This window comes from Antechinus flavipes, chromosome 4 (assembly GCF_016432865.1).
Source record: "Antechinus flavipes isolate AdamAnt ecotype Samford, QLD, Australia chromosome 4, AdamAnt_v2, whole genome shotgun sequence".
Classification (NCBI taxonomy): Eukaryota; Metazoa; Chordata; class Mammalia; order Dasyuromorphia; family Dasyuridae; genus Antechinus; species Antechinus flavipes.
The window spans coordinates 109,178,332-109,205,543 of record NC_067401.1 but is presented as its reverse complement, the minus strand read 5'-3'; the positions used below and the strand labels follow the sequence as shown (position 1 = coordinate 109,205,543).

The window sequence follows — 27,212 nt, the reverse complement described above, 5'->3', positions numbered from 1 at the left end:
GTCATTGGCAAAGTGGGTAAACATTGTTATCCCTATGAAGAGATGAAGGAACTGTGACTCTTAAATTGTCCAGGGTCACACAATGTTAGAAACAGAATTCAAACCTATGGAAAGGATAGAGGGCTCTTTAAATTGTCAGGCTTACTCTAACCAATGAATGAATCGTTAGTACCAGTAAGAAGAGTTGATTTTATTTCTCATTCCCTTCTCCCACACAAGACATGCTGCCTACCTGAAGCCTGTAGCACAGAGACCAAGAGTTCAAGAAATGCCTTCTTTCTAAGGGAAGCTAAGGAAGGTAGTCACGATCCAGGACACTTTGGATGATAGACAAAGTTGGAAACTTTGAGAGGGATGAGACCTTTTTTGTGGATTTTAGGGAGACAGTTATGCAGAAGATGGTGGAGGAGGTTGAATACAAGTTTCAATGGCAAGATCATAGCTATTGATGGACTTAGAGATTACTTAGTACTATGCCTTTATTTTCACATAAAAAACTGAGACCCAAGAGAGACTTTTCAAGATCACTTGGGTGGCAAGTAGATAGCAAAAGTTACCTGCTCTGCTTTTCTAGCATGTGAAAGCCCAGTCAGTAACTGGATCATTTATCAGTAATAAAGCAACCCTAATTGCCTGTGGGGGAGGAAAGTGAGAAGTTACATAGTATAAAGTTTATTCTGTACTACTGCCAAAGCAGCAACAGTTTCAGACCTAGGGGAGAAGGATAGACAACAGTGAATTTATAATTTATAAGTGGATAATATAACCAAGACCCCAGATACAAACAGGAATTTTATTGCATTTCCAGTATCCACATTTAAGATGGAGTGGTTAAAGAATGAGGGTGATACTTTCAAGACTTTTAAGAATTTAACCAGTGGCAAGATTTGAAAAGGGGATGAGAAGAAAATTGAAGTGAGGGGAAAGAAAGTCAGCACCAAAGAATGTCCCCAGAGGGAATGAGGGAGCAGCACCAAGCTGAGGAACCCTGGGATGGGGCTAAATGAGGTGGCTGAGTCCAAAGTAGAGGTAAACTTGTTGAAAGTCCTCCCACAGAAAGGCAGAGATAAAGTTGGGACTCTTAAGACTCCTTAGGAATGTCCTACACGGGAGAGGAAGGGATGTGAAACTGGGGGATGAGAGCTGGGAGCAAATACTCATCCCAACACTTTCCACCATTGTCCAAAATAGACCCCTTATCGTTTCCTAAGGTAGGCCAGGGAGAAAAGATCGTCTAGAGGGCATCATCCTGGGAAAGATGAGCCAGACGGCAAGATTTGGGATTTGATTCATATTTTCAGGATCTCCTCCCCCAAAACAAGTTTCTGCAAAGTGTTCTGAAATGTTTAGGTATCAGAAAAAATGGTGTTGAGAGGTGTATGTGTGTGATGTATTTTCTCAAAACAACAAAAAAAAAACCATGCAGACTCATTTAGCATATATATCTTAACACAGGATAGATTCCCTATGCCATCTGAGTCTGGGATGCCTGGTGGGTGTATTTTTGTATTTTTGATTTGTCCATGAAAGAAAGTACTGTTCTCCCTCTGTGCTCATGAGAGTTTTGCACCCCACCAAATATTAGGGCTACCACAATCCTTTTGTTGTCTCGGCCCCCCTTTTCTCATTTTTCAATGGAGTTTCAGGGCTGAGGCATCTTACCTGGCCCCAGTCCACCATCAGTCCAAGAAGGAACAAAGAGAATCCTTGTCTCCTGGCCCATCCCATCCCATCCCATCTCATCACCTCCCCTCCACCTTGGGCTATCTTATGAATGTGTGTGTGTGTGTGTGTGTGTGTGTGTGTGTGTGTGTGTGTTCCATATCAAAAGTGCCAGCATCTAGGAATCTTGTGTTCTCTCAGTGCCATGTGATGTCAATGTTTTAGTATACAGGCATCCCTCCAGGGGAAAGGGAACTCCTCAGTGTCCTAGGCTGCCATTAGGAGGGCTGTAGTCTGGGGGGGCCTCAGGGGACAAGTGGGGATCAGGGTCTGTGTCAGGAGGTGCCAAGGAGCCCCTGCCCCCTCGGCTTTCGGGGCTGTAGTAGAAGGAGAGGAGCCGAAAGGATGGGCGCAGTTCATCCTTGATGCTGTCCAGGATCTGCAGGAAGGTTGGGCGCTGGCGGGGGTTCTGTTGCCAGCAGCGACTCATTAGTTCCTGTCTGGCATGGGGGAAGAGAGGAGCAGGGTCATCAGGTGGAATGATTGCGATTTTACCACCCTGATCCCATAAGTAGCTACAGGACTTGGGGAGAAGCGAAAATCCCCAAAGTCACAGTTTGGGAGTAAGGTCTGGATGTAAGGTAGAGGAGCTATGAGTGGAGGAGTGGGCACATGGTGGGGGGAGAAGGGAGGGAGGCGACTCACAGCTGGGGAGGGCAGCCCTCGGGCTCCTCCAGGACGCCGTTGTCCATGACAAACCTGAGCACCTGCTCATTGGAAAGACCTTGGTAAGGCTGTTCTGCCAGGGTCACAATCTCCCACAGCACTACACCAAACGACCTGAAGAGACAAAAGGCAAAATCTTTAGCATTTCCCAGTGACTGCTCCCTCCCTACAACCTCATTCCAGGAGCAGGTGTGCATCCAGAACTCCCTAAAGTCTAAGTAAAAGTTACTGGTTCACTTCTCCAGCCTTTCTTGTGAGGGTTCCAGTTCCCTCCCCAGGAGGCCCAACCTAGCCCACCCATCCTCACCAGACATCTGAGTGAGTGCTGAAGATTCCATCTTTTAAGGATTCAGGAGCCATCCAACGGACAGGGAGCAGCCCCTTTCCTCCCTTTCGGTAATAATCTGTCTCATACACATCCCGAGTCATCCCAAAGTCTGATGGTAGCAGAGGACATGGGGAAGGGCAGGTCACACACACTGCCTTAGTCAGTCAGCCCCCATCCCCATCAAACTCTGCCCCAAGTATGATCAACCTCCACTTTCCCCGTCCTGTTGTTTTCTACCTCCTCTGACTCCCAAATCTCCTGCTCCCCATGTTATTTGTTTCCTATTCTTTCCCTCTTTCGTCTCCAGTCCCAAAGCTTGCTTCCAGCGTAGAATAAAAGAATATCCGAAACTGGAAGAGGCCCCTCTCATCCTTTGTACCCCCAATCTTGACTGTGAAGTCTTGAGACACCATGCAGTTTCGGGCAGCCAGGTCTCGGTGCACAAACTTGTTGGCAGTGAGGTAGGCCATGCCATCAGCGATCTCACCTGCCATCTGGATCATGTCACCCAGTTCTGGTCTAGGGAGTCCTGGGTTGTTCTGGAGTCGGGGGGAGGAGGGAGATCTGTGAGGAAAGGACTCACTCTTCCTTGCCCAACCCTCAAGAGACCTACCATCCCAAGCATCGTGGCATTCACCAGTCCCCCCACCCTTAGTCCATCCCTCCTTTCCTCCCTCATCTAAACTCTTACCTCTGCCTCAGGCCTCAGGGACCGGAGATGGCTTTTGAGGTCCCCTCGGGTCATGAGCTCCATGATGACTAGAACTGGTTGTCCTTGGGACACCACGCCCAGGAGACGCACCTGCAGATGGCAATGAGGTCTGACTGGGATCCAAATGCAACTGGGCTGGTGGTCTGATACCTGATCCCGCCTCCCCCCAACCATGACCCTGATAAACCAAGCCCTTCCCTTCCCAGGTACCACATGGTGACATTTGAAGGCTTTCATGACAGAAGCCTCCTTGAGGAATTCGATGCGTTCCCGAAGACTGGCCAGCTCATTCACGGTCTTGAGGGCCACTGGGGTGGGGGCCTCCCCCTCCTCAAGCCCCTGTGCCAACCCCTCATACACCATCCCGAAGGAGCCCTGGCCCAGCTCTCGCATCACAGAAATCTGCTCTCGAGGCACTTCCCATTCATCTGGAACATACACTGGTCGTGGTAGAGAACAGATGATGTGAGGGGGGAACTGGGGATTTCTCTGAGCCTCTCCTCTCCTGGGGTCCCCGCTGCCCTCCCTAGGGATAGGCTCTGAATGCCACCATAGCTGAAGCCCGATCTGTGCCCATCTCTCACCTGCCAAGTCGCACCCTCTACTCTAAAGTTGTCCCTGACCCGTCCCCCACCCCTCTCCCTAGGCCCATGGAGCACTTACTGTCGGAAGTGCTGAAGTATTCAGGGTTGACAGAAGCGTAGAGAGTCCCATTGGGGTAACCACCACTATTCCTGATGGGGCAGAGACCAGAACTGATGCGAGGCAGGGTGTGGGAGGGGGGAGGGATCGGGACTTGGTAGGAGTCTGGTGTGAAGTTATAGGGCAAGGGGGAGTTTAAGCCTGAGGGGCAGAGGAAAGGCACCAAAGTAGGGGTCACAGCCCCTCTCAGCCCCACTCAGATCTAGAGGATCTCTGAGCATCTTTTAGAACTGGGCTTTTTCCTGAGCCCAGACTCTGGCCAAGGATGGTGGGGACTGCGTGTGTGCTCTGTCACTTAGTCTGCTTCCTGCTGCCCTCCCCAGAGAGGGGCCAAGAACCCTGAATTATTGGTCTTGTGGCAGGGGTCTCCTCACTCTCATCTTAGTACATCACATCTCTTTCTTTCTTTTTTTCCCCCTGAGACAATTGGATTTAAGTGACTTGCCCAAAGTGACACAGTGACACTTAATAGGTCTGAGTGCAGATTTGAACTCAGATCCTCCTGATTTCAGGGCTGGTGCTCTATCCACTGCACCAGCTAGCTGCCCTGCTTTTTCTTTTTTCTTTTTCTTAAAAGGGATCTTTCATTACTTCCTGGGGCAGAGGTGAGAGGCAGCAGGCTTCAGTGTCAACCCATTTCCATCTGATTCAGGCTTGCTTCCCATAGGGAGGAGAGGATGGGGAGCCCAGTGAAGGGAAGGGGAGAAGAGAAACTGAGCGTGGAGATATCTACCTCTTCCTACTGTAGAAGAAGCCAAGGGCAGCCAGGACCACGAGCAATAGGAGCCCCACAGGGGTGACTGTGAGGAGAACATGTAACCCCCCTGACTCCTCTTCCTCTGGGAAGAGAGGAGAAAGTCAGGTGGAGACCAGAAATCAAAGGGGAGGGCCCACTCAGGACCATAGTTAGTGGTTAGGGTCAGGGGGTAGAGGGGTCCAGCCCTAGGACAGAACCAAAGGGCGAGGGGGTGTCCTTCCATCATAGGTTCCCAGTGATGTGAGGGCTTCTAAGGTCCTGATTAGGCTGGCTTTGAGAGTCAGGCGCTGGCCATTTCTGTCTTACCAGGACCGGGGATATAGAACGCCAGGCCATCTGTCCAGGAGCCATTTCCGGCCAGGGAGGTGGCTCGGACTCGGGCTGTGTAGTTGCCGGGGGGCAGCAGGGCCAGGTGGACTCCCCCAAACTTGGCATAGCGGAGGCGGGACACACACAGCACTGTGGCCTCCTAGGTGGGATAGGGAAAGGAAGGGGAAAACTCAGCAGAAAACCAAGCAGAAGACTGTGGAGCTGGATAATGGGGGAGAAGGATAATGGGGAGGGGATGGTGGCACTTGAGAGGGAAGGGGCTCCCCGGGGTGGGTGGAGGGAAGAAGAGCTCAGCAGTTGGGAAGGGAGGGAGCTCAGCAGGGAGGGGTGTTAAGGTCCCTACCTCACCTAGGCGCCTGTACTTGATTTCGTACTTGAGAATGAGCCCATTAGGGTCTGGGGGCTCAGGCCAGTGCAAGAGGACGCTGCTTTTACTGGCTGGCTTCCAGGCCACCTTCCCCGGAATGCTGTCTGCCTCACCTGGAGGGGAAGGAGCAGCGGACATGGCTGTAAAGGCCCTTCTGGCTTGAAGATTGTCAATGCAAGCATCCCTCCTCCCTCCCCTCTGACCGTGGGCATGGAGAAATGAAGGCAAAAGCTGCCCAAGTAAGTGTGAGGGGAGATCACCGTGTGCACGGTGCTATTCGGAGGGCTGTGGTTCGGGGTCAGAGGTTGGAGGTCACCTACGATGGGGCATGGTGCGGGCAAAGACGAAGGTGGCCGCGCTGCAGCCCACCGTGTGGGCGGCGTGATTGCAGGCGTGGATGTCGATGCGGTACTCGGTGAAATGGCGCAGGCCGCTCAGCACTGCCCGCTCGCGAGGTACCTTGTCTTGGATCCCAAAGTCCGATCCATTCCCCCCTGCCCCAGGGGCCCTTGCAGCCCTCCGGTAGCGGCCTGGGTCCCTGGGGAGGCAGAAGGGTCCGTCCGTTAATGAGCTGGAAGGTACTTTAGACGCTGCCGGAGCACTCGTTTGGCGGGGTTTCCCGATTCATCCTGAGGAAACTCAACCATTGGCTAAGGTGGTGAAGCTGAGATTCGAACCCAGGTCTTGTCTCCAAATCCTTTTTCCGCTCATTGCTGACCCCCAGCCTCTCTGCCTGCTGGCTCCCCTCGCGGCTTCCCTGTCCCTTCCCCCACTTACCTCTGGGGGTTCTTGTTGATCGAAGTTACCTTCCAGGGGGATCTGGGGAGAAAGGCGGGACCGTTTTCAACCCACTCTTTTCACCAGATCCTGCAACACCCACCATTCAAGGGGCTCAACTTGTAGCTCCGCCCACACTCACCCCACCTGCGGGAGACGGGCCTTTCCCCCAAGTCCGCAGGCTCTCTCCTCGTCTGTGAGCCTCTCCAACGAATGAACCCATTCAATAGACATGTGCTAAAGACCTATTGTGTGTCCAGAGGGCTGGGGGAGCCACCGAGAGAACCCGAAAGGCTCTGAAGGACCAGACCTCCACTCGTGCGGCGTCTAAGGAGGGGCAGGCTAAGATACTAATAGAAACTTCGGTTTGCCCCATTCAGCCGCAGGTTCTCCAACCCAAGATTCTCATCCTGAATTGTAAAGCTCAGGGCTCACTTCTGAGATCACATCCACCCTAGTCTCCCAACAGTCTTGCTAGTCAATTCTCTCTCTCTCTTTCTCTCCCTACCCCTATCTCTTTCCCTTCCTCTCTCTCCCTGTCTCTCTCCTCCTTCCCCTTCTCTCTCCCCTCTCCCTTCCCTCTCTTTCCCTTTCTTTCTCTCCCCCTCTCCCTTTCTCTGTTTCTCCGTCTGTCTCTCTCTCTGTGTTCCTGTCTCTGTGTGTGTCTCTCTCTCCTCTCGTTCTCCCCCTCTTCTGCTCTCCCTCTCTCCCTCCCCCCCTGTCTTTCTTTTCTCTCCCTCCCCTTTTTTTCCCCCGTCCCCGGGGTCTCTATCCCCGACCTGCGGGTAGGACTCTGGCTCAGCTGACCTGGGTAGGGTGATAGCATTGTGCAGAAAGTTCTCAAACTTCTTCTGGAAGGAGGCTTCGTGCGCTTCGAGGGCAGGCTGCTGGGGCTGCTCCGGGGACAGACTCCGGCAGGGGCAGCAGCCGGGCTCAGCCTCGGCAAGGGGTTCCCTTTCCTCCTGGTCGAAGCGGGCGTCCGTGCTGCTGCTGGGTAGCCGCAGGCCTGGATGTAGGAGGGGATCAGGGCCGAAATCCGGCTCAGTCAGCCCCGAAGAACGGAAGGGACCTTTGAGAGATTGCACCCCGTCTTCCCCCTTACAGTCAGGCGGAGATCGAGGGCCAGGGAGGGGAAGTGGTTTACCTATTAATAGGGACAACTTAGGCCTAGTCTCTTTCGACTTCAAATTCGGCGCTTAGTACCCCAGTTCCTGGTGCAGCCCCATCCTTTTCTCGCGTCCACCTCCCACTCCGCCCTCCTCGTCTCCCAAGCCAATCCTTCACCCCTCAGGCAGCCCCGGATCCTCACCCCGCTGGCAGTAATCATTGAGGTACAGATCTGCGTCCTCCGCCAGCCGCTGCCACAGCACCAGGTAGTACGTGAGATTCCCGTTCCGCTGCGTGGGCGGCTTCCAGCGCACCAGCAGGTGCGAGGAAGAGTTGGACGTGGACATGACGTCCAGGGGCACTGTGGGGGCTGGGGAGCAGGACCAGCGCCGGGTCAGTCAAGTCACTCTTTCTTCCCTTTCCAGAATCCGCCCAACTTCCCCTTCCCAGCCCTTCCAGCAGCCTCTCACTGTTAACCTTATTTCCCGGGGTACCTAGGGACGTGTGTAAGTGTGTGTATGTGTAAGTGTGAGTGTGTGTGAGTGTGAATGAGTGAGTGTGTGCCCACCCCCTCAAGTGCTCAAGCACACACATGAGACACGGGCATTTGGCTACTCAAGACCCAGGAGTCCCATTTGGTCTCCAAACCTTCAAGAATCTAAGTCCTGTACTTTCGCAGGCAGCCCATCCCTTTCTCCAGTGGTCTACCTCACAGGATCTAAAGGACCCTTGCAGATCTCTAGTCCATTTTGTAGCTAAAGAAAGACTGCCTAGAAAGAGGCTGCTCAAGCTTACACAAGTAGCCACCCCACCCTGAGAGAGAACTCATCTTCTGTCCACAAATCCAGGCCCCTGCCTCCACCCCCCCCACCCTCCCCCAGCCTTCTTCCCCTCCTCCCTCCCTTTCCTTGGCACAGGGAATCCAGGAAGCCCACTTCATCCCCTTGCATTGGCTTGGATAGCCCTCTCCCTCTAAGATTCTTCAGAGAATCCATCTTGCATGAGGTGCAGAAGGAAGAAGGTGGAGGGGTACCTGCAGGCAGGGTTCGTAGGTAGATGATAGGGCTCTGGGCCCCCTGATGGGGGCTGTCCTCTGCCATGCTCAGGGTGATAGCCCGCACGAAGACGGCATATTGGGTCCAGGGTTTGAGGGGGGCAAGGGTCACTCCTGGCTCTTGGGTTCTGCTCAGAGGCAGTTCCACGTCCAGCAGGTTCCAGTTCGGGACTCCACAAGCATCTGGGCCCATGTGCTCCGTGGCATTCTGGAATGGACTGTACACCCCCCACACCAGGAGATAGGGAGCACCCACAGACTCCTTGGAGTCTGAAAATTCCTTCCTTCTATGCTGCCATCTTCCCCAAGTCTGGAATACTTAAGCTCTTGATAATCAAGGGTCTGTCAGTCAATAAGCATTCATTAAGCACTTACCATGGGTCAAGTACTATGCTAAGTCTTGGGGAGACAAAGAGAAGCAAAATAAAAAAGCCCCCCAAACCAGCCCATGTCTGCAAAATTATGAAGAACAAGCTTGGCTCAAACTACTTTGCAATGATCGATCAATAAACATTTATATGTCAGACACTGTGCTAAGTGATGAGAATGAAAAAGAGGCAAATTTCATTCCCTGCCCTCAAGGAGCTTACAATATGGGGAGAAACAACCAAATAAAAACTTAATGAACAATATATACAAAACAAGCTATTTATAGAATAAATAGGAAAGTATTTAAAAAGGGAAGACATTTAGAATTAAGAGAGTTTAGAAAAGGCTTTCTACAGAAGGTGGAATTTTAGTTGGGAGGAGTGGGAGTCTATGGGTGTGGAACATTGTCTGTATTGTCAGATTTTGTATTGAGCAATTTTGCAGTTTTTTTTTCTCTCTTAAAACAATTTTTTGTTACATGTTAAAATTATCTGGAAGTGAAGAGGAAGAGGACAATGGGTAAATTAAGGCTATATAAAACTAGATATTAATACAATTTTATTCCAAGTAAACAATCTTGGCCCTCAAGGAGCATATTCTAATGAGAGAGATAACATGTAAATAACTAAATGCATATGGGATATATCCAGAGGAGCTGGAAAGTAATCTAAAAGGGAAAGGCATTAGCAGCTGGGGGGACACAGAAAGGCCTCCTGTAGAAGGTGAGATTTAAATTGAAGCATGAAGGAGACCAGGGAAATCAAGAGATAGAAGAGGGAGGGCAGGGACATGGCTCCCAGGGGTCAGCTTCCCCCCATCACATCTCCCTTGTAGTAGAGGGTAAAGAGACCAAATCTCCCTTGTCCGTGCCTAAGGTCAAAGATTCTGCCTACAACTTTTGATGGGAGTCTCAATGATTGTCTTGTAGAGTAACTTTGTAGAGCAAAATTTGAAAAGTGCTTTTCCCATGGTATATCCCCTCAGCTAGCAGTTCTGCTTCTTTACAAATCTGAGCATGCAACAAGCCTTTCTATAACAACCACTTTGTGAGGTGAATGGTCTGAAGATTATTACCCTGTTGTACAGATAGACAACCCAGGCTCATAGGAGTCACACAGCTAACTTGACAAAGGCTAACACATCAGGAAGCCTTACTGATATCAGCTAGATGAGGACCAGTAGAGGGAGAAGCAGAAGTGATATTGTAAGGGGAATGTTCTAAGAACCATCTGCCAAGAAGAAGAAAATGGATGATGTGTTCAAAAAAATGAATGACAAACTTGTCATGGAAACACGATATAGTCACGTAGATGGGGAGGTTTTAACTATCTGGGCATCTGCTGGAGCTCTTTAAAAAATGGGGCAATTATTAAATGCTGAACTTGGTATTTCAACCCAAATCTGCCAAAATTCTTGCCACTGCATCAACTTATCATTATAATTTTGTGCCTTCTTTTCTTTAAATGCCCAAGGAAACATAGAATTCAACCTCCTCAGGACCCTTGTGTCTGGGAATGAGAAGAGTTGAAGGGATGCTCAGGGGTAGGGTATCCAGGGAGATGGAGATGCTCTTGGCATCCTGGTGATGGCTGTGCTTAGGATGGCAACCAGTATAATAATGCAAACTGGGTCTAAAGTTTGGTGGAGATTCAAGGGAAGGTCTATGCACCTAAGGCATTTCTTTACAAGTGTTGGCAATAGTAGAAGGATTTTGGAAGGAGTTATATTCCAGTGATTTTGGCAGGGGAGATATTGGTGAATACAAAGGGAGTACTGAATAGTAGCAAAAAAGAGATTAAAATGGGAGATTTTAATTAGATAAATTTGATTTCCTAGACATTGCCGAGACAGAAGGGATATGACTTAGTAGAATAAAAGATTTTATCTTACTCAAGGGGAAAAAGTAGATAAGACGGGGTTGGAGCAGTATTATATACCACAAAGATAGACTCATGTGAGAAAATTCTTCAAGTGGGCAGTGGAGAAGCAGAGTAGTTTCAGGGAAACCTGGTCAATATCAGTTGGATAAGGATCAATGGAAGGAGGAGCAGAAGTGACACTGTAAGGGAAATGTTCTAAGAACTGCCTGCCAAGAAGGAGGAAATGGATGGCGTGTTCAGGAAACAAACGACAAACTCAGTATGGAAACGTGATATAATAAAGGGGAGGAGCTTAGCTATCTGAGCATCTGCTGGAGCTCCATCTCTATTTTTAAAAAACGGAACAGCCAAGGGATAGCTAGGTGGTGCAGTGGATAGAGCACCAGCTCTGAAGTAAGGAGTTCTGAGTTCAAATATGATCTCAGACACTTAACACTTCCTAGCTGTGGGACTCTGGGCAAGTCACTTAACCCTAATTGCCTCAGCAAAAACAAATAAATAAGTAAAAAAAAATTTTTTAAATGGAGCATCCAGTAATTCTTCATGATGTAGGGTAAATAGAAAATAGAAAGAACTGCTGTTATGTTGAGCCTCATTCCGATCACTCAAGAGGAACTAGCTACAGCAATGGAAATGATAGGAACCTTAGGCGGGAGTGATTCCTCTTTCTTAAAATTCATAGCAGATTAGGAAGGGAAAACTGGCTATTTGAGGCAAACTTTAGATTTGGGGTGAATGCATTTCTTTGATTTCAAAGAAAGGATAATTGGGACCCTACAGTTTAATTCTACAGGGGTACCCTTGATAGCCATCTTCACACATTTGAAGGATAGTACCTCACTACATACTTTGTTGATTGAACTGAATTGAATTATCTTTTGAAAGAATAATTAGTTTTTCTGTCCTCCAAGGCAGAACTAGAGGAACACTGGATGAAAGCTACAAGATCTGTTTTTAAAAGCTCAATCTAATAGAAACCTAATTAGCAATTAGAGCCATCCAAAACGAAAATGGGATGTCACCCTCAACAAAAGAAAGAAAGAAAAAAAGTCAAAGGTGAGATTTACAACACACCAATTTCCTTTACTAGATTTTTTTTCCTACTAGAGACCCCTTTCTCTACAAGAAGTTTATCTCAGTGGATAAAGCCAGGTGGGATGAGTCAGGATACTTGGGGTTTAGTACAACTCTGCCACTAACTTTAGGAATAACTTTGAATAAATCACTATCCCTTGTCAGTCCTCAGTTTCTTTATCAATGAAATGGGACTGTAATCTCTAGTGATAACACAGTAGTTAGCGCACTTAGAGTGGGTTCAAATCTGGCCTTAGATACTTCTTAGCTGTGTGACCTTAACAACTTCTGCCTCATTTTCCTCATTTGTATATTTGAGACAATAATAGCATCTACCTCCCGGATTGTTGTGAGGATCAAATTAAATAATAATTGTAAAGCATTTAGAATAAACTTGGAATAAGTGCCATATAAATGTTAGTTATCATCATCATCATCATCATCATCATCATCATCATCATCATCATCATTCATCTCTAGTGTCCCTTCCAGTGCTGACAGAACATCTTTAAGTGGAGGCTGGATGACTAGAAGGATTTTATAAAGGCCATTTATGCTCAAATACAGATGATCTCTGAGGTTCTTTCCACTTCTGAGAATCTCTGATTTTGTCACTTTAGTGAGTACAATCCATCTTTGTTTTGAACAACTCTAATAATCTAAGGCTTTTATCCAACCCAAGATCTGAGGAAAGAAAAGTTGTGTAGAGAGAAGACTGGGAGAGAACATGCTGGAGACAGATGGACCCCTTTCCTTCCAATCCTTGAGGAAATAAGCTAGCACTCAAGCTTATTTCTGGGGAGCAGGCCTTGGAGACACGACCAAAAACCATGACCAAAGACAAGACTAAGCTAAGAAGGCTTCTCTCTTCTCATGACTGTTAGAGAAGACACAGAATTCCTAGATAGTTTCAGGTCAATTCCAATAGACTTATTGTGATGGAGAGAGTCATCTGCATCCAGAGACAGGATTCTGGGGACTGAATGTGGTTCACATTATAGTACTTTTACCTTTTTATTCTTGTTGCTGTTTGCTTGTTTTTTCTCATCCTCCCCCCTTTGGATTGGCTTTTTTCTAGTGCAGCATGATAAATGTGGAAATATGTTTAAAAGAATTGCACATGTTTAGCCTATATTGGATTACTTGCTGTCTAGGGAGGAGGGAGAAAAATTTGAAACAGAAGGTTTTGCAAGGGTGAATGATGAAAATTATTTTTGCATTTTTGGGGAAAAATAAAAAGCTATTATTATAACAAAAAAGGAATTGATCCCACTAAGAATCCAGGGAGATAAAGATTCTAAGGCAACAAAAAGAAAAAGATTGAAACCAGGGACAAAAGCCCGGTAAAAGAAAGAAGACAGAGGAGAAAAAAAGAGGGAAGGTGGTAGGGTTCAGAGAAAAAAATGAGGAATCATCTGAGAAGACTAGATAAACTGTCAATCCTCTGATCCAGAAGTCCCACTACTGGGTATACAGCCCCAAGGGAGCCAACTCCAGCAAGAAAAACCCCTTGTATCAAAATGTTAGCGACAGCACTTTTTGCGGTAATGAAAAGCAGGAAACAAAGTTGGTATCCATTGATTAGGAAACATGCAGCTGAACATTCGCGGTATCAGCATGTCATGAAATATTATTGCCTAAGAAAAACTTGTATGAATTGATGAAAAGGGAACTAGAGAGAACCAGCAGAACTTAATGGAAAGGAAAACAATGCTAAGAAGCAACTCAACTCTGATTAATTGCAATGACCAGTTCTGTTCCTAGAAAATGGATAATGAACCATACTTTCCTGTCTTGGTGGACCAGAATCAGGAAGAGCTGAGTTAAATCTGGCCTCAGACATTTATTAATTGTGTGACTCTGGGTAAGTTACTTAATTGCTGTCTATCTCAGTTTCCTCATCTGTAAAGTAGGAATAATAAGAGCATCTTCCTCCCAGGGAGGGTTGTTGTGAAGATCAAGTGAAATAGCCTTTGTAAACTGCTTTGCAAAGCTCAAAGTGCTATATGAATTCTAGCTATGATTCAGCAACCTTGCATATGATTGGGTCTCAAATATATATTTCTTTGAATGATAAAGAGATGGAGGGCTCATTTGAAGCAACTCATTTCATTGTCACACAGCTTTGACTGTGAGAACATTCCCCTATCTCTTGCTCTGCCTCCTGTGGCCAAGGAAGATGAGCTCCTTCATGAGTCTCTCAAATACTCAGACTGTTATCATGTCAATCCCCTTCCCATGTTCTTCAGCCATTTCAACCCTGTCCAACTTTCTGTGACCCCATTTGGGGTTTTCTTTGCAAAGGTACAGGATTGGTTTGCCATTCCCTTCTCCAGATCATTTTACAGATAAAGAAACAGAGGCAAACAGTTAAGTGACTGGGTCACACGGGTAGTAAGTGTCTGAGGCTAGATTTGAATTCAGGTTTTCCTGACTCCTGGTCCACTGGTGGTCTGTGCACTATGGTAGCCCTTTGCTGCCCACTTCTCACCGGGTCAATTCGTTCAACTGATCCTCACATGATACGGTTTCCAGACTTTTTACTATATTGTGCAGAGACAGAACAAAGGAGAGATCGAGAGGTGGCAGGGAGAAACCTAAGGAAAATAGTCTTGTCCTTCGAATGACCTAGCCAGAACACCTGAAATGGCTAGGCTGGCACAGTAAAAAGAGGGATGAACAATCAAAGCTGTCCATCAATAGGATGGCAATCTAAAGTAAATCTAAACTACCCTTTATTGAAAGTGTTCAAGAATGGGCTGAATCAGCATCTGTAAGGAATACTGCTGAAAGGCTTCTTGCCTTGGATTGGAAGAGATGCCCTCTAAAGTCCCTTCCAGCTCTGGGATTCTGGACATTCTCTTATACATCACAGCTTTGTCCTTTCATTTTACAGATCAGGAAACCAAAGTTCAGACAATTTGAATACTATTTCCAAGGTCACAGTAAGGCAATCAGGATTCAAATTGATGTCCTCTGACTTCAAAGTCATTGTTCTCCACTATATCATGCTTCCCCTACTCCCAACTCCTCATTTTTCCTTTCCCTAGTCCTATGGGGTATTTTTCTTTTCTCCTGAATCATCATTTTTCACATCTCTTATCCCTGACAAGGAAATCCTTCCTGTCGCCTGACCTCCTGTTTTGGGGTCAGTTCTTGTGCACCACAGAAAGAAGAACAGCTGTTCCTTAACCCCCTCTTCCTCCAGCCTTCCTGTCTAGAGTCTAATGAACTGCTGGCAGAGATGCTAATAAAACTAGCCAAATTAGTGGTTGGTCTTCAGACCACAGCTGGGGGCAGGAGGTGTTTGGTCATTAAGAGTCATTAACAAAGTGAAGGAAGACTTAATCAATCTCTATGACTTCCCAGCCCAGGCTGCTGCCTATTCCTCCCTTGACTGACCATAAACTCCTCCGAAAAACTTTCCTTAGAATGGCAAACTGAATCATGGAATCTTAGAAATGGAGAGTACCGTGAAGGTTATCTTCATGGTCCTGTACTCCCTCCCAAAAAAAAACATTTCTTCTATAATATCCCTGGTAACAAATCCCCTGGTACAGTGAGTGGAAAATGGGATCTGAAGGCATGAGAGCAGGAGAACCTCAGTTCTTCTACTTACTATGTAACCTTGGCAAATGCATCATGTAACTTTTTTGGCCTTAGTTTCCTGATCTGTAAAATGGATTCGAAGATCTCTAAGGCCCTTTCCAGCCCAAAAGCTATGATCTTATGAAATGGTCATTCAGCCTTCCCTTGAAGATCTCTGTTGACAAGGAACTTATTCCTACTGACAGCTCTGCCTCTTAGAAAGCATCCCTAAGGCTGTATCTGTTCTGAGATGCAGAGAGACATGGGGAGAAGGATGGAGAAAAGTAGAAGGAGGAAACTGCCCAAAGAAAGAGGATCAAGACACTCTCAGTTCAGAGACTTTTCCCCTGAAGTTCATACCATGTAGTTATAGTACCTTGTCCAAAGACCTTGTTGTCACTTATTAACCAGATACCCTGGCTCCTTGTTCCTTGTCATATGAGGAACAGTTGAAGGAACCAGAGATCAAGTTTACTTTGGAAAACAGACTTACTGGGGAGATGAGAAGAATGATGATCATCTTTGAAGAATAATAAACATTATTAAACACCTACTGTCTTGATCACTAAGTGATCAAGTGCTTTACAAATATTATCTCATTTGATCTTTGTAAGTATTTGAAGGGTTGCCATGTAGAAGGATGAAATTTGTCCTGTTTGACTCCATAGAACAAAACTAGAAGCAAGGGATAGAGTGTGCAAAGGGAGAATTTCAAGATGAATGTGAGGAAAATCTTCCTAATAGCAAGTGTTATAAGTGAAATGGACTGCCCCAGAAAGCAAAGGGGGTCTTTTCTTTCTAATGTAGCTCATTGTCTAGCTAATGCTTAGATTAGAAGACTTCAACTTTGAGATTCCATTAAATGGTGAATTCCCCCATTAGACTGTGAGCTCCTCAAAGACAAAGACTTTTTTGTGGTTTTTTTTGGCCTTTGTTTGTATTTCATAATACTTAACACAGTGCCTGACACATGGTAGGTGCTTCCTCTATTTCCTTACCACTTACTAACTTTTTAATTTTTTGAGCTGACTCTCCATCCCAATTCTGTCCTGAAACTTTTCTCTCAAAGATTGCCAGCAATCTCTGAACTCTTAAATAACAGCATTTTTAAAAGTTCTTATCCTTTTGTGTCTTCCTACAGCCTCTGACACTATTTCCTCCTTCTGAACTTGCATGTTACTTCTCTCTCCACCAGGTTCTCCTTCTAAACATCTCACTGTTCCTTCTCATACTCCTTCAACAATTCATTATCTTTTTTTTCTCTCTAATCTTGGCTCTACTCCAAGACTTGGTTCTGGAGCTTCTCTACTTTCTCTACTTTTTTCTTTGTCGATTGAATCTACTCCTATGGTTTCAATTCTCACCTTCATGGAGCTATCTCTCAAATCTATATTTTTGTGTTTTTCAGTCATTTCAATTTTGTCCAATTCCCTGTCGCCCCATTTGGGGTTTTCTTGGTAAAGATCCTGGAGTAGCTTTCCATTTCCTTCTCCAGCTTATAGGCAAATAGGATTAAGTGACTTGTATAGGGTCATACAGCTTATAAGTGTCTGAAGCCAGATTTGAACTCATTTGGGCACTTCCATGGGTATCCCACCATGACCTTAAATTCAAGATATCCCTAGAACTGATTTTATCTACTTTTCTATTACACTCAGCCCTCTTCCAAACTCTTCTATTGATAATGATGGTAACCATTTGTTCTCCCAGTCCTCTCAAGCTTGAAAACTGTGTCTTTTTTGTATTCCCAGCACTTAGCACATGGCAAATGCATCATGTCAGTTTTTTGGCCTTAGTTTCCTGATCTATAAAATGGATTAGAAGATCTCCAAGTCTTAGCGGGCACTATACATAGCAGGCACTTAATAAATGTTGATTTATTGATTCTTTTCCTCCCTCCATATGTCCACTATATTGCTAAGATCTATCATTGTATCTTCATGCATACTGGGTTCACTTCTACTGTCACCTCTGTAGTCGATAATCCCATAAATTTTTGTAATAATCACTAAGAGTTCATCAGACAGCAAGGAGGTAAAATCAATTAATACTTAAAGAAATTAATAAAGAAATTAAATTCGTTAGCTAGAAGGTCAAATACTGAAGCTGAAGCTTAAATACTGTGGTCACATAGTGAAAAGATAAAATTCATTGAAAAAGACTCGGATGTTGAGAAAGATTGAAGGCAAAAGGAAAAGGAGATGGCAGAAATAGAGAATGTCATTAGAAGCAATGAACATGATCTTGGACAATCTTTGAGAGATAAATGGCCTGTTGTGCTTTAATTCATGAGGTACCTGAAGAGCTGAACATGACTGAATAACAACAACATAGTTTTTTAACTGATCTCCCTGTCTCCATGTACTCTTCTTCCTAAGACACGTGTGACTGGTTTACTTCTGTGCTCAAGAATTTTTAGTCCCCAGTGACTAAAGGCTAAAATAAAATCCAACCAATAAGTTGGATTTGGGTGTGTAGCATTAGGAATGAAAGAAAAGAGAGTGAGGATGTTCTAGAGCCATAGCGTCTGAGCTGCTAGAAAGGTTTTTTGGTCCAATCCTTTCATTTTACAGATGAGGAAGGGAATGCCCCAGAAGTTAAGGAATAAGTCCCATCCCTTGTCCCTCAAATAAAAGTAAGGTCTTCATCAAATTTTCCTAGATCATTCTGTCTGGATCTTCCCTTTGAATGTTCTACTTTATACAATACTTAACTATGTTATACTTTTTTCTAGACAGTAAGTTCTTTGAAGGAAGGGATTGTATCTTATTTCACTTTTGTATCCCCAAAACATAGCATATTACTTGACATATGAATACATAAATATAATTAATAAACTAATAGATTTGCTTAATATTAACACATAATAAACCAATAAACTAGATTGATATTAATAAAATGAATAAATGTGCTTAATAAATGCTTGTTGAATTGAATGAAATGGACATATTTGGCTGCTAGGGAGGGAGACCTCAATGTTCTGGAATCTTAGCACATGATGTTTTGAGGTCGAAAGGACCTTAGAACTAATTGGAACACTCAAAAATGGGAAGTATTTGCTTTAGGTCACGTACACCCAAAATTTGGACCAGGATTATTTGATTCCAAATGCTCTCTCTTTCCCCATTGGGTCCATCCCTTTCTCTTTTATGGGGGCCGATGGTGCCCTAAATAACTGAAAAAAACCTTATTTTCTTCACTACCACCATGTTTCCCCTAAGAATGATCTTTTCTCCCCCGACTCTCCTTTCTTCTCACTTTAATTTTCTCTTTCTTGGCCAAAATACTGGCCACTATGAGGAATGCAGAGCCAGGACGGTTCAAATTTAAAAGAAGAGTTATTTCCCAATTGATAAATGGACAAAGGATATGTCAGTTATTTTCATAGGAAGAAATCTAAGCTGTCAGTAGATGAAAAAAATGTCCTAACTAATAATTTAAAAGGAATATAGCCCCTGGCTCCTACATATTCCTCCAGAATCCCTCCTTTCCCATTCCGCCTCACACACACTCACGATTCCTTGTAGTAAACGATGAAACTCAGGAGGTCTCGAGCTTCTAGGGGCTCATAGCGCTCCCAGCGAAGGAGGATCCGATCTGATTCTGTCACATTGGAGACAAACCGGAGAGGTCGGGTCTTGCCTGAAGAAAATGGTGAGGGATGGTAGTATCAGGCTGGATGCTTACCTCTCTGCTCCACAGCCTGGGTATAAGGGAGCAGTTCTGGGTGATGGTGATTAGGAAACCAGTATTTAAATCTTGGCTCTGATGCTTACTGACTGTGTGACCTTGGATAAGTCATTCAATCCTTCTGATGACAGATTCCTCATCTAATAATATATGATCTTGTTGGGGGTATAAGTTCAGGTTTTGTCAGCCTGGAAATACCATATAACTGGAAGTTAATATTAATGAGAGCTAACATTTATATAGTTGCCAGGCACTGTGCTAAGTGCTTTACAAATATTATCTTATTTCATCCTCACAACAATCCTAGGAGGTAAGTGCTATTACTATTCCCATTTTACAGATGAGGAAACTGAGGTTAAGTGACTTGCTCAAAGCCACACAGCTAATCGGTTTCTGAGGCTGGATTTGAATTAAGGTCTTCCTGACTCTAGACTCCGAGCTCTGTTTATATTGTTTCACCTACCTGCCTTATTTCTTTAGAATTCTATCTGACATGACCTATTTTTGTTGTTGTTGTTGGCTAAATTTCAAAACTATTTGTGTAATAGCCCTTTCTGCATCAATACAGCACTCATTAATGGTAACTCACATTTATATAGCATTTTCAGGCTTACAAACAACTTTCTTCACAATTGTTATGTCCCTAACAAGATCATACATTATTCCTCATTTTTAGATGAGCAGCCTGTTATCAGAGGGGTTGAATGACTTATTCAGGATCACACTGAGTAAGCATGAGAGCCAAGATTTAGACCCTAGTTTCCTGATCACCATCACACACGTCACATGGACAAACAGTCTGAAGACCTGAGATGATCCCGGCTTTGCTAGTTATTCAACATGAGAGACCTTGGACAGATGAAAACCTCTCGGAGGCCTCAGTTTTCTCACCTGTAATATGACTATCTGGGGATTTAATCTTGCCAAAGGAAATATGGTGGAACCTAAGACTCCCTTCTAAGGATAACTTTTTTTTTAATAATTGAAAGAAATTCTAAATTTTAATTAGAAGGTAGTGAAAATAATGATATATTTTTTTCCCATTGAGATTAGTGAATCTCTCTGAATCTTTCTGAAATCTCTCCATGGACCTCTTGATGAATGGGGTCTGGATCCTAAGTCTCTTAGATCCCATAAAGTTCTATATTTATTAGCCTATGATCCTATAATAGAAAAGAAGAGGGTCCCAGATGAGAGTAAATTCCTTTATCTATCTCCCAATCCTTGCCCTCAAGCCATCCCTTATTCCTAACCTTCCCTCGTTTCTGGTTCTCCCCATCTCTCCCACTCTCAAACCCCCACTCAATACCAACCTCCAGGTCTCTAACCCTTTCCTTATGCTATCTCCCTAGGCTGAGCTCTCGTCTGTTCCCCATCTTGCCTTTATGTCTGCCCTTCCCATCCTGCATTGTCCACCTTGATCTGACAGTAGTTGAAAGAGCATTTGATCTGGGGTTAGGGAGGATTCCAAGCTCCTTCACTTACTGGCTGCTTACCCTACAAATCTTGAATAAGTCTCTTATCTGAAGCCTTATCTTTGTTATTTACTTATGGGAGGACTGGATCAGAACGGACTCTAAAAATCCCTTTTATCTCTAGTTCTTGTGATACTGCTACAATCCCAACCCACCCTCAGCCCTAACTTTCTCCCCATATGCCCAAACTCACTTTCCCCATCTAGGCTGCTCCCCTAATCCCGCCCCTGACCTTCCCGAGGCTCCCCATCCCATGCTTGCCCCCCGGGGACATGTCTCCCTCACAGGCCGCTCGGTCTCCATTGGTTCGAGGATTGATCTCAGCCTTGTTCTGCCGGCCCCTCGTTCCCGTCACCTCCTCAAGCTGGTAGATGTGTTCCAGGCAGAGACGTGGATTGAAGGCAAAATAAATCTTCCCCACGGGGATGGACAGCCCGGCCTCTGCCCACTCCCCCAGCTGCTGTAGGTTCTGATTGTCCAACACATAGAGCGTATAGTTCCTGGGGAGAGAGGCCTGGGGTCTGGGTCTGGAACCCGAGGCGTGGAGAGCCCGGCTGGCATAAGGTGGACACGGAACCTGCTTGTGGGGACCTGACGGGGGCAGGGATACTAGAGGGAGCAGGGGGGCAGGGGAGCACGGTCACCCCGGCTTTCATAGGTAACGGACTGAGAGAGATGAGGGTGTAACAGGAAAGGCAAGTAAGGATCTGCCCCCGGGCACCAATATCTGGGGATGGGATAAGCTGCTTCTTCCCCTGATGTCTGGCTAAGGCCCCTGTCTGAGAAGTCATTGTGTGGGCTCTGAGCATCCTCCAGACACATGCCTTCGGGACCTGCCGCCGCTCTTTGAATGTTCCTCACTGTCTATTCAAGATGGCAGTTCCCGCCCTGGCTCCCTCCCGGGGCAGATGGGAGGCTTTGGGGAGGAGGTGACCACCAGGATCCCACCCACCCCCGCTTACCCATCCACCATGGAGTCTCCCCGGATGAGTTTGAGGTTCCTGAAGAATCCCAGGGAGATGAGGGCAAAGGAGTGTTTGATTTTGAGGAAGCCAGTGATGGTTTCCACCAGGCCCAGACTTCGCTGTAGTTCTGTTTCTAAGTTATCTGATCAGAGAGGGGGAGGGTTCAGCTCAAGGCGGGACAAGGGGGGAGAAAGGGAGGAAATCAGGCATCCCTGTTTTTACAGGGCTTTACTGGCAGACGGGAGGTACCCAATAAGTGCTTATTGACTGATTGGAGGGCTGAGAAATTGGGGGGGGTCTGAGAGGAATTACGCAGGGATCGAGACCCCACTTACAAGAAGGAGGCTTCAGAATGGGCCCCGGGGGCAGGAGGAGGGGTGGGAACTAGGGCATACTAACAGCCTTGACGCAGGTTAAGGATCAGGCTGCCCTTCAAATGGGTGCAGCCTATGAGCTCCTGGGCTGCCTGGAGAGAGTCTATGGTCTTGGTGCCCACCTTACACTCCTTGGGGCACAACCCCTCACACTTATGGCAGAAGATGCTGCAGGAGGAAAGAGAGAGGGGGAGATGGTGAGCTCCTCGGGGTCCCCCTCCCCCAGATGAGGCTGGGCTCCCATCCTCCCATCCCCAGAGCTGGCTCTGATTTCTAGGATGCTCTTGCCCCTACCCCAGAGACCCTTCTTACTGTTCCCATCGCCCCCTGCGTTCCTCCTCACTGACGTGAGCCCTTCCATGTAGACATCTCATCTTTGGTCCTGTCCTTGGATGCCTCAGTCTCATCCCCACGGTCCCTCTCCCCTGAATACTTGGGGGGCGTCCCCTCGGGGATCCAGGACTCACCTGCTATCATTGTGGGTGTAGCCTGGAGGGCACTGGGCCAAGCAGCTGCCCTGGTGGATGACGAAGTCGGAGCCCCGCCGGGCAGGTCGGGCAGCGCCCTGAGGCTGGCGCAGTACTCGGCGGTCACACAGCGCCAAGCCTCGTACTGGTAGGTGCCCCGGGGACAGGCAGAGTGGCAAGTGCCTCCAAAATGGAAGTGCCGGCAGGCCACGCAGGCCTGGGGGTCGCTGGGCCGGCTGCATCCTCCCAAGCACTCGGGATGGCAGCACTCGCCCCTTGGGGTGCAAGCCAGGCCCCTGGCACACGGGCACACTGTGGGCATGGGGGAAGGGGCATCAGGGCCGTGCCAGAAGGACTCCCCTCTCTCCTAGTGCCCCATTTCCCTGGGTTGCCTTCCCCCCAGTATCTGAGTCTTTATCCAGGATACCCAAGAGGGAAATGGACAGTGCACTTTATAGAGCAATGGGCCTGGAGTCAGGATGACCTGAATTCAAATCTGAATTCCTACTTTTTAACATCTCTCTGCCTCAGGTTCTGTGATGTGGTGAGAATAATAACACCGGCGATACACTGCTGCTAACAATACAGGGTTGTTGCAAAGATAAAACAAGGTGATATTTGTGAACCCTTTGCACTGGGTCCGGGCCTGGTATACAGTAGGGGCTGTATAAGTGTCAGCCACCATGATTACCCTCCTCTGCACTCCAGACTGACGTCTGCCCCGACTATGAAAGATGTTTTGTAAACCCCAAAACAATACGCCTGTCGGCTATTTTTATGATTGTGCCTCAGAGTGGGAAGTCAGACAATCGAAGGTCTATCTGGACGCCATGCCGTGCCCACCACCACCGGCCATCTGGCTTTCCCCCAGCCCCATTCACGCCTGCAGTCCCATGTCCGGCTGACTCGCCTGCCCTTGCTCTCTGTCCCCGTGTCCTGGCGTGGCCCTCGAACCAAGGGCTCCCTGAGGGCCCCCAGGGCCTCCTTCTGCCCGGGCTGCTTTCCCTGCGCTGGGGGCAGCTCAGGACAGAGCCATGACCTTGCTTTGTCAGTGCCACGTCTCCCTGCCCTCCCTCCTGGAAGCGATGGCCAGACTTCGGCCAGGCACGGTGCCAGGGCAGGATTGAGCTCGGGAGGCAGAGCCGGGGCATGAAGACCCTCCACAATACATCACCGCCACGGCCCTGCTGGAGAACCAGCCGCTCACTGCCCCTTCCTGAAGTTCTGGGGGAGGGGAGATTTATAGGGGACAGGGCAAATTTAGAGCCAGGGCATCAGGAGCCTGGCTCTCCTGTCGGGCAAGAGCTAGAGACTAGCAAAGAGAGGGGCCACGAGGAGGGGCAACATGTGTTGATACCATATACTTTGAGAACTAGCAATCCTGTTTATAGACAACATTGGGGGTGGGGGAGATGTGGGAGAGCAAGATACAGCAAGGATCTGGTTACCTGGATGGTAGGTAAGGAGATGGGGGGATAGAGCAGCTTTTGGGACCCCCATTCTCAGGACCCGTGTCCTAATTTATGAGAGACAACGGGTTGGACAAATTTTCAAGCGGAAGGTCTCCAGGCTCTCCTTGATCCTAAGGGACCCCCATTCCTTTCTTTTCCCCATTCCCCTCTCAACCACCCAGGATCAGTCCATTTCCCCCTTTCCCTACTTAACTCTTTCCTCTCCTTTCTCAGAAACCTTTCCAGCCTCTCCCCACTTTGGGGAGATATTCCCATCTCTTCTCCTTGTTCTCTCCCATCTTTTTTTATCTTTCTCCTCATCTCCCTTTGAACTTGCCCACCCAGGCTAGCCAGCTTTGTGATCTTGGACATCTGAATCCAGGTGAAGGACCAGGCTCAAAAATCTAGCTCTGTACTAATTACCCGTGCTTTGCTAACTTTGCTAACCTGAGCTTCCTCCTATGTAAAATGAGGGAGTTGATTATGGTCATCCTGAGCTCCTGAGGAGCCATGGCTGACTCTCTGATCCCTTCTGGGGTTTTCTCGGTAAATATAGTGTTTGCCATTTCCTTCTCCATCTCAGGAAACTGAGGCAAACAGCCAAGTGTTTTGCCTAGGGTCACACAGCTGGTAAGTGGCTGAGGCTGGATTTGAACTCAGGTTTTCTTGACTTCAGATCTGGCACTCTATCCACCCGGCCACCTAGCCTCTCACCTGCCTGTCCCTTCAGGAAAGTTCACTCACAAGATCTATCGAACCTTCCCTGATCCCCACCTTTCAACAATGATTGCCATCCTCAAGCCTCATATATCCCTTTGCTTCCCCCTCTATATTAATGTTTAGCACAGTGCCTGGCACATAGTAGGTGCTTAATAAACGCTGCTTGATTAAATTGACCATGGAATACTTTTACTGTAGCAATTCAGGCCACTAGGTAGCACAGAGGAAAACATGCTGGATCTCAAGTCAGGAAGATGTGAGTTCACATCCTGACCTGAATACTTGTTAGTTCTGTGATCCTGAGCAAGTCATTTAATCTCTCTTTGCCTTAATTTTCCCATCTGTAAAATGGGCATAAAAATAGCACCTGCTCCCAGAGTTATGAGAATCAAGTGAGATAATAGTTGTTAAAGTGATTTTACAAACCTTAAAGCATCATACAAATGGTAATAATAATAATAATAATATTGTGTGTCTTATCTTCTGGGAAAGAGAGCCCCTAGGAGGGGAAACACTGTGACTTATCTAGACTTTGCATCTCCACCTATGATACACAGGAAGCACTTAAGCATCTGTTGTCCCATATTGTCGTATAAATAATATTAAGTTGGAATCAGAGAACCTGGGTTACAGTTCAGCTCTGTTACTTACTATCTGTGTGGTTTTAGGGATCCTTTGTTTAACAGATAAAATCCTTTATAATCTGGTTCCTGTGTACCATGCCAGCCTTATACTTTCCCTCTTGCTTTGATCCTGCCAAATTGGCTTTCTTGCTGCTTCTTACACAATTCATTTTGCCTTTGCATAGTTGTTCCCTATGTTTGAGATGCCCTCCCTCTCATCCCATCTCTTAGAATTTCTTGTTTCCTTCAATCTCTTTTTATTCTGTATTTACTTATATATGTATATGCTGTGTGTCCCTCGTGCTCCTTATAGAATCTCTCTTGAGGGCAGAACTTTTGTCATTTTTGTTTATAAATCCTAAACATCTAAAGTGCTTGGCATACAGTAAGCATTTAATAAATGCTTGTCAATGGGTTATTTGGGTAAATCACTGCCATTTTTGAAATAAGGGGGCTAGACTACTTGATTTTTTCCTGATCTAAGTGCCATCTCCTGTGCTCACTTTCTGCCCACATGTACCCACCTCTCTGGCAGTGCCCCGAGGTCCAGCAGCGGTAGTCCATGCGCCCATTGACGGTGGTTCTGATACAAGGTTCCTCAGTGCCCAGCATTCCAGGGCACACATCGGCACATTCCTCTCCTAGCTTGTTGCCCACAATGTGGTTGGCATCGGTTGTTGGCTGCAGCAGGCTCCAGTCAACAGTAGACAGATGGCACAGCTCTTGATTTTTCTCTACACGCACAGCCCCTCGAAGGATGGCACCCAGGCCTGGAAGCCCCACGTCCCTCAAATGGGGCATCTCAAAGATGACCAGGGCATAGCTGAAGAAAAGGCGGGTGCCTCGAATGACTGCCAGGTTGGGAAAAAGGTCCCGAAGACTCTCCAGTCCATAGACCCGGAAGAGGAGAAGGTAGTCGGTGACCTGGGTGAGGCGGGGGAAGCTGAGTCCCTGGAAATCCTCCCCAGTTGCTGTGAATATGAGCAGGATCTGTAGGTAGCCTTCCACCACGGTACAGTTTTCCAGTCGCCGGAGTTCTGACACCTCTGTGCGGATGTCCAGGCTGGGGCAGACTGAACGTTAAAGGAAAAGGAGACGCAGATGGGAGCTCAGGAACGTACTCCAGTCCTTCCCAAGAGAACCTGAATCCCATAGACCCAACCAAGGTACACACCCTGCCCTGCCCGCTTCTAGACTCCCAGAATCTTAGAGAAGGCAGTGACTTCCGAGATCATCAGCTCTAGACCACACCACGCACTCTACAACATGCTGGACAAATAGCCAGATAGTTTCAACTATGATCTGGAGTCTACTACATTCCTACATGGGCAGTCCATTTCAGCTTTGGACAGCTCCATTTGCTAGAAGGTGTTTCCTTAAATGGAGTCCAAATCACATTCTGTTCTTTCTGCCTGCCCCAAGCCCTCTGAGACCAAGAAGAGCAAATCTAATTTTTCTTGCACATGAAATGTCCCCTACTCCTCTCCTAGTCTTTTTCCCCCCTAAGCTAAATATCTCCAGTTCCTTCAACTGGTATTTGGCGATGTTGTCTCACCATCTTGTTCATTCTCTCCTGGATGAGGTCCAATGTGTATATATCCTTCTTAAAATGTGGTACCCAGAATTGAACCCAATATTCCAGATGTAACTCGACTGTGGCATGGATTCTAGACACAATACATCCATTAACATAGCCTACTATTTTTGTTTTCATTTAATTGGTTCACTTGAGTCTGACTTTTTGTGACCTGATTTGGGATTTTCTTGGCAAAGATACTGAAACAATTTGCCATTTTCTTCTTCAGCTTTTTTTTTCAGATGAGGAAACTGAGAGAAATGGGGTTGAATGATATGACCAGGATCACACGGCTAAGAACTGTCTGAGGCCATATTTGAATTCAGGAAGTTGAGTCTACCTGATTCTAGTCCCAGAATTCTCCCCCACTAAGCCATGGTAGCTGGGGACTGCAAAATTATTAGATATTTTGGCTCCCATACCACACTGTGGATCCAT

The 27,212-nt window shown here is 46.8% G+C and overlaps 1 protein-coding gene across 1 annotated transcript; it reads right to left on the bottom strand.

The window, feature by feature from the left end:
- Positions 1-1,796: 1,796 nt before the first annotated feature.
- On the bottom strand, positions 1,797-26,275 carry INSRR (insulin receptor related receptor; the record flags this gene model as incomplete). Its single annotated transcript, XM_051993753.1, is given in 21 exon segments — positions 1,797-2,162; positions 2,368-2,502; positions 2,696-2,825; positions 3,096-3,255; positions 3,408-3,868; positions 4,092-4,162; positions 4,864-4,969; positions 5,194-5,356; positions 5,561-5,697; positions 5,905-6,122; positions 6,362-6,403; positions 7,169-7,367; positions 7,671-7,838; positions 8,502-8,740; positions 18,949-19,075; positions 20,884-21,098; positions 21,561-21,705; positions 21,963-22,105; positions 22,405-22,487; positions 22,490-22,716; positions 25,723-26,275. Coding segments are annotated over 21 exon segments (3,963 nt in total), but the record flags the coding sequence as incomplete, so codon positions are not given.
- Between the last annotated feature and the right edge of the window lie 937 nt (positions 26,276-27,212).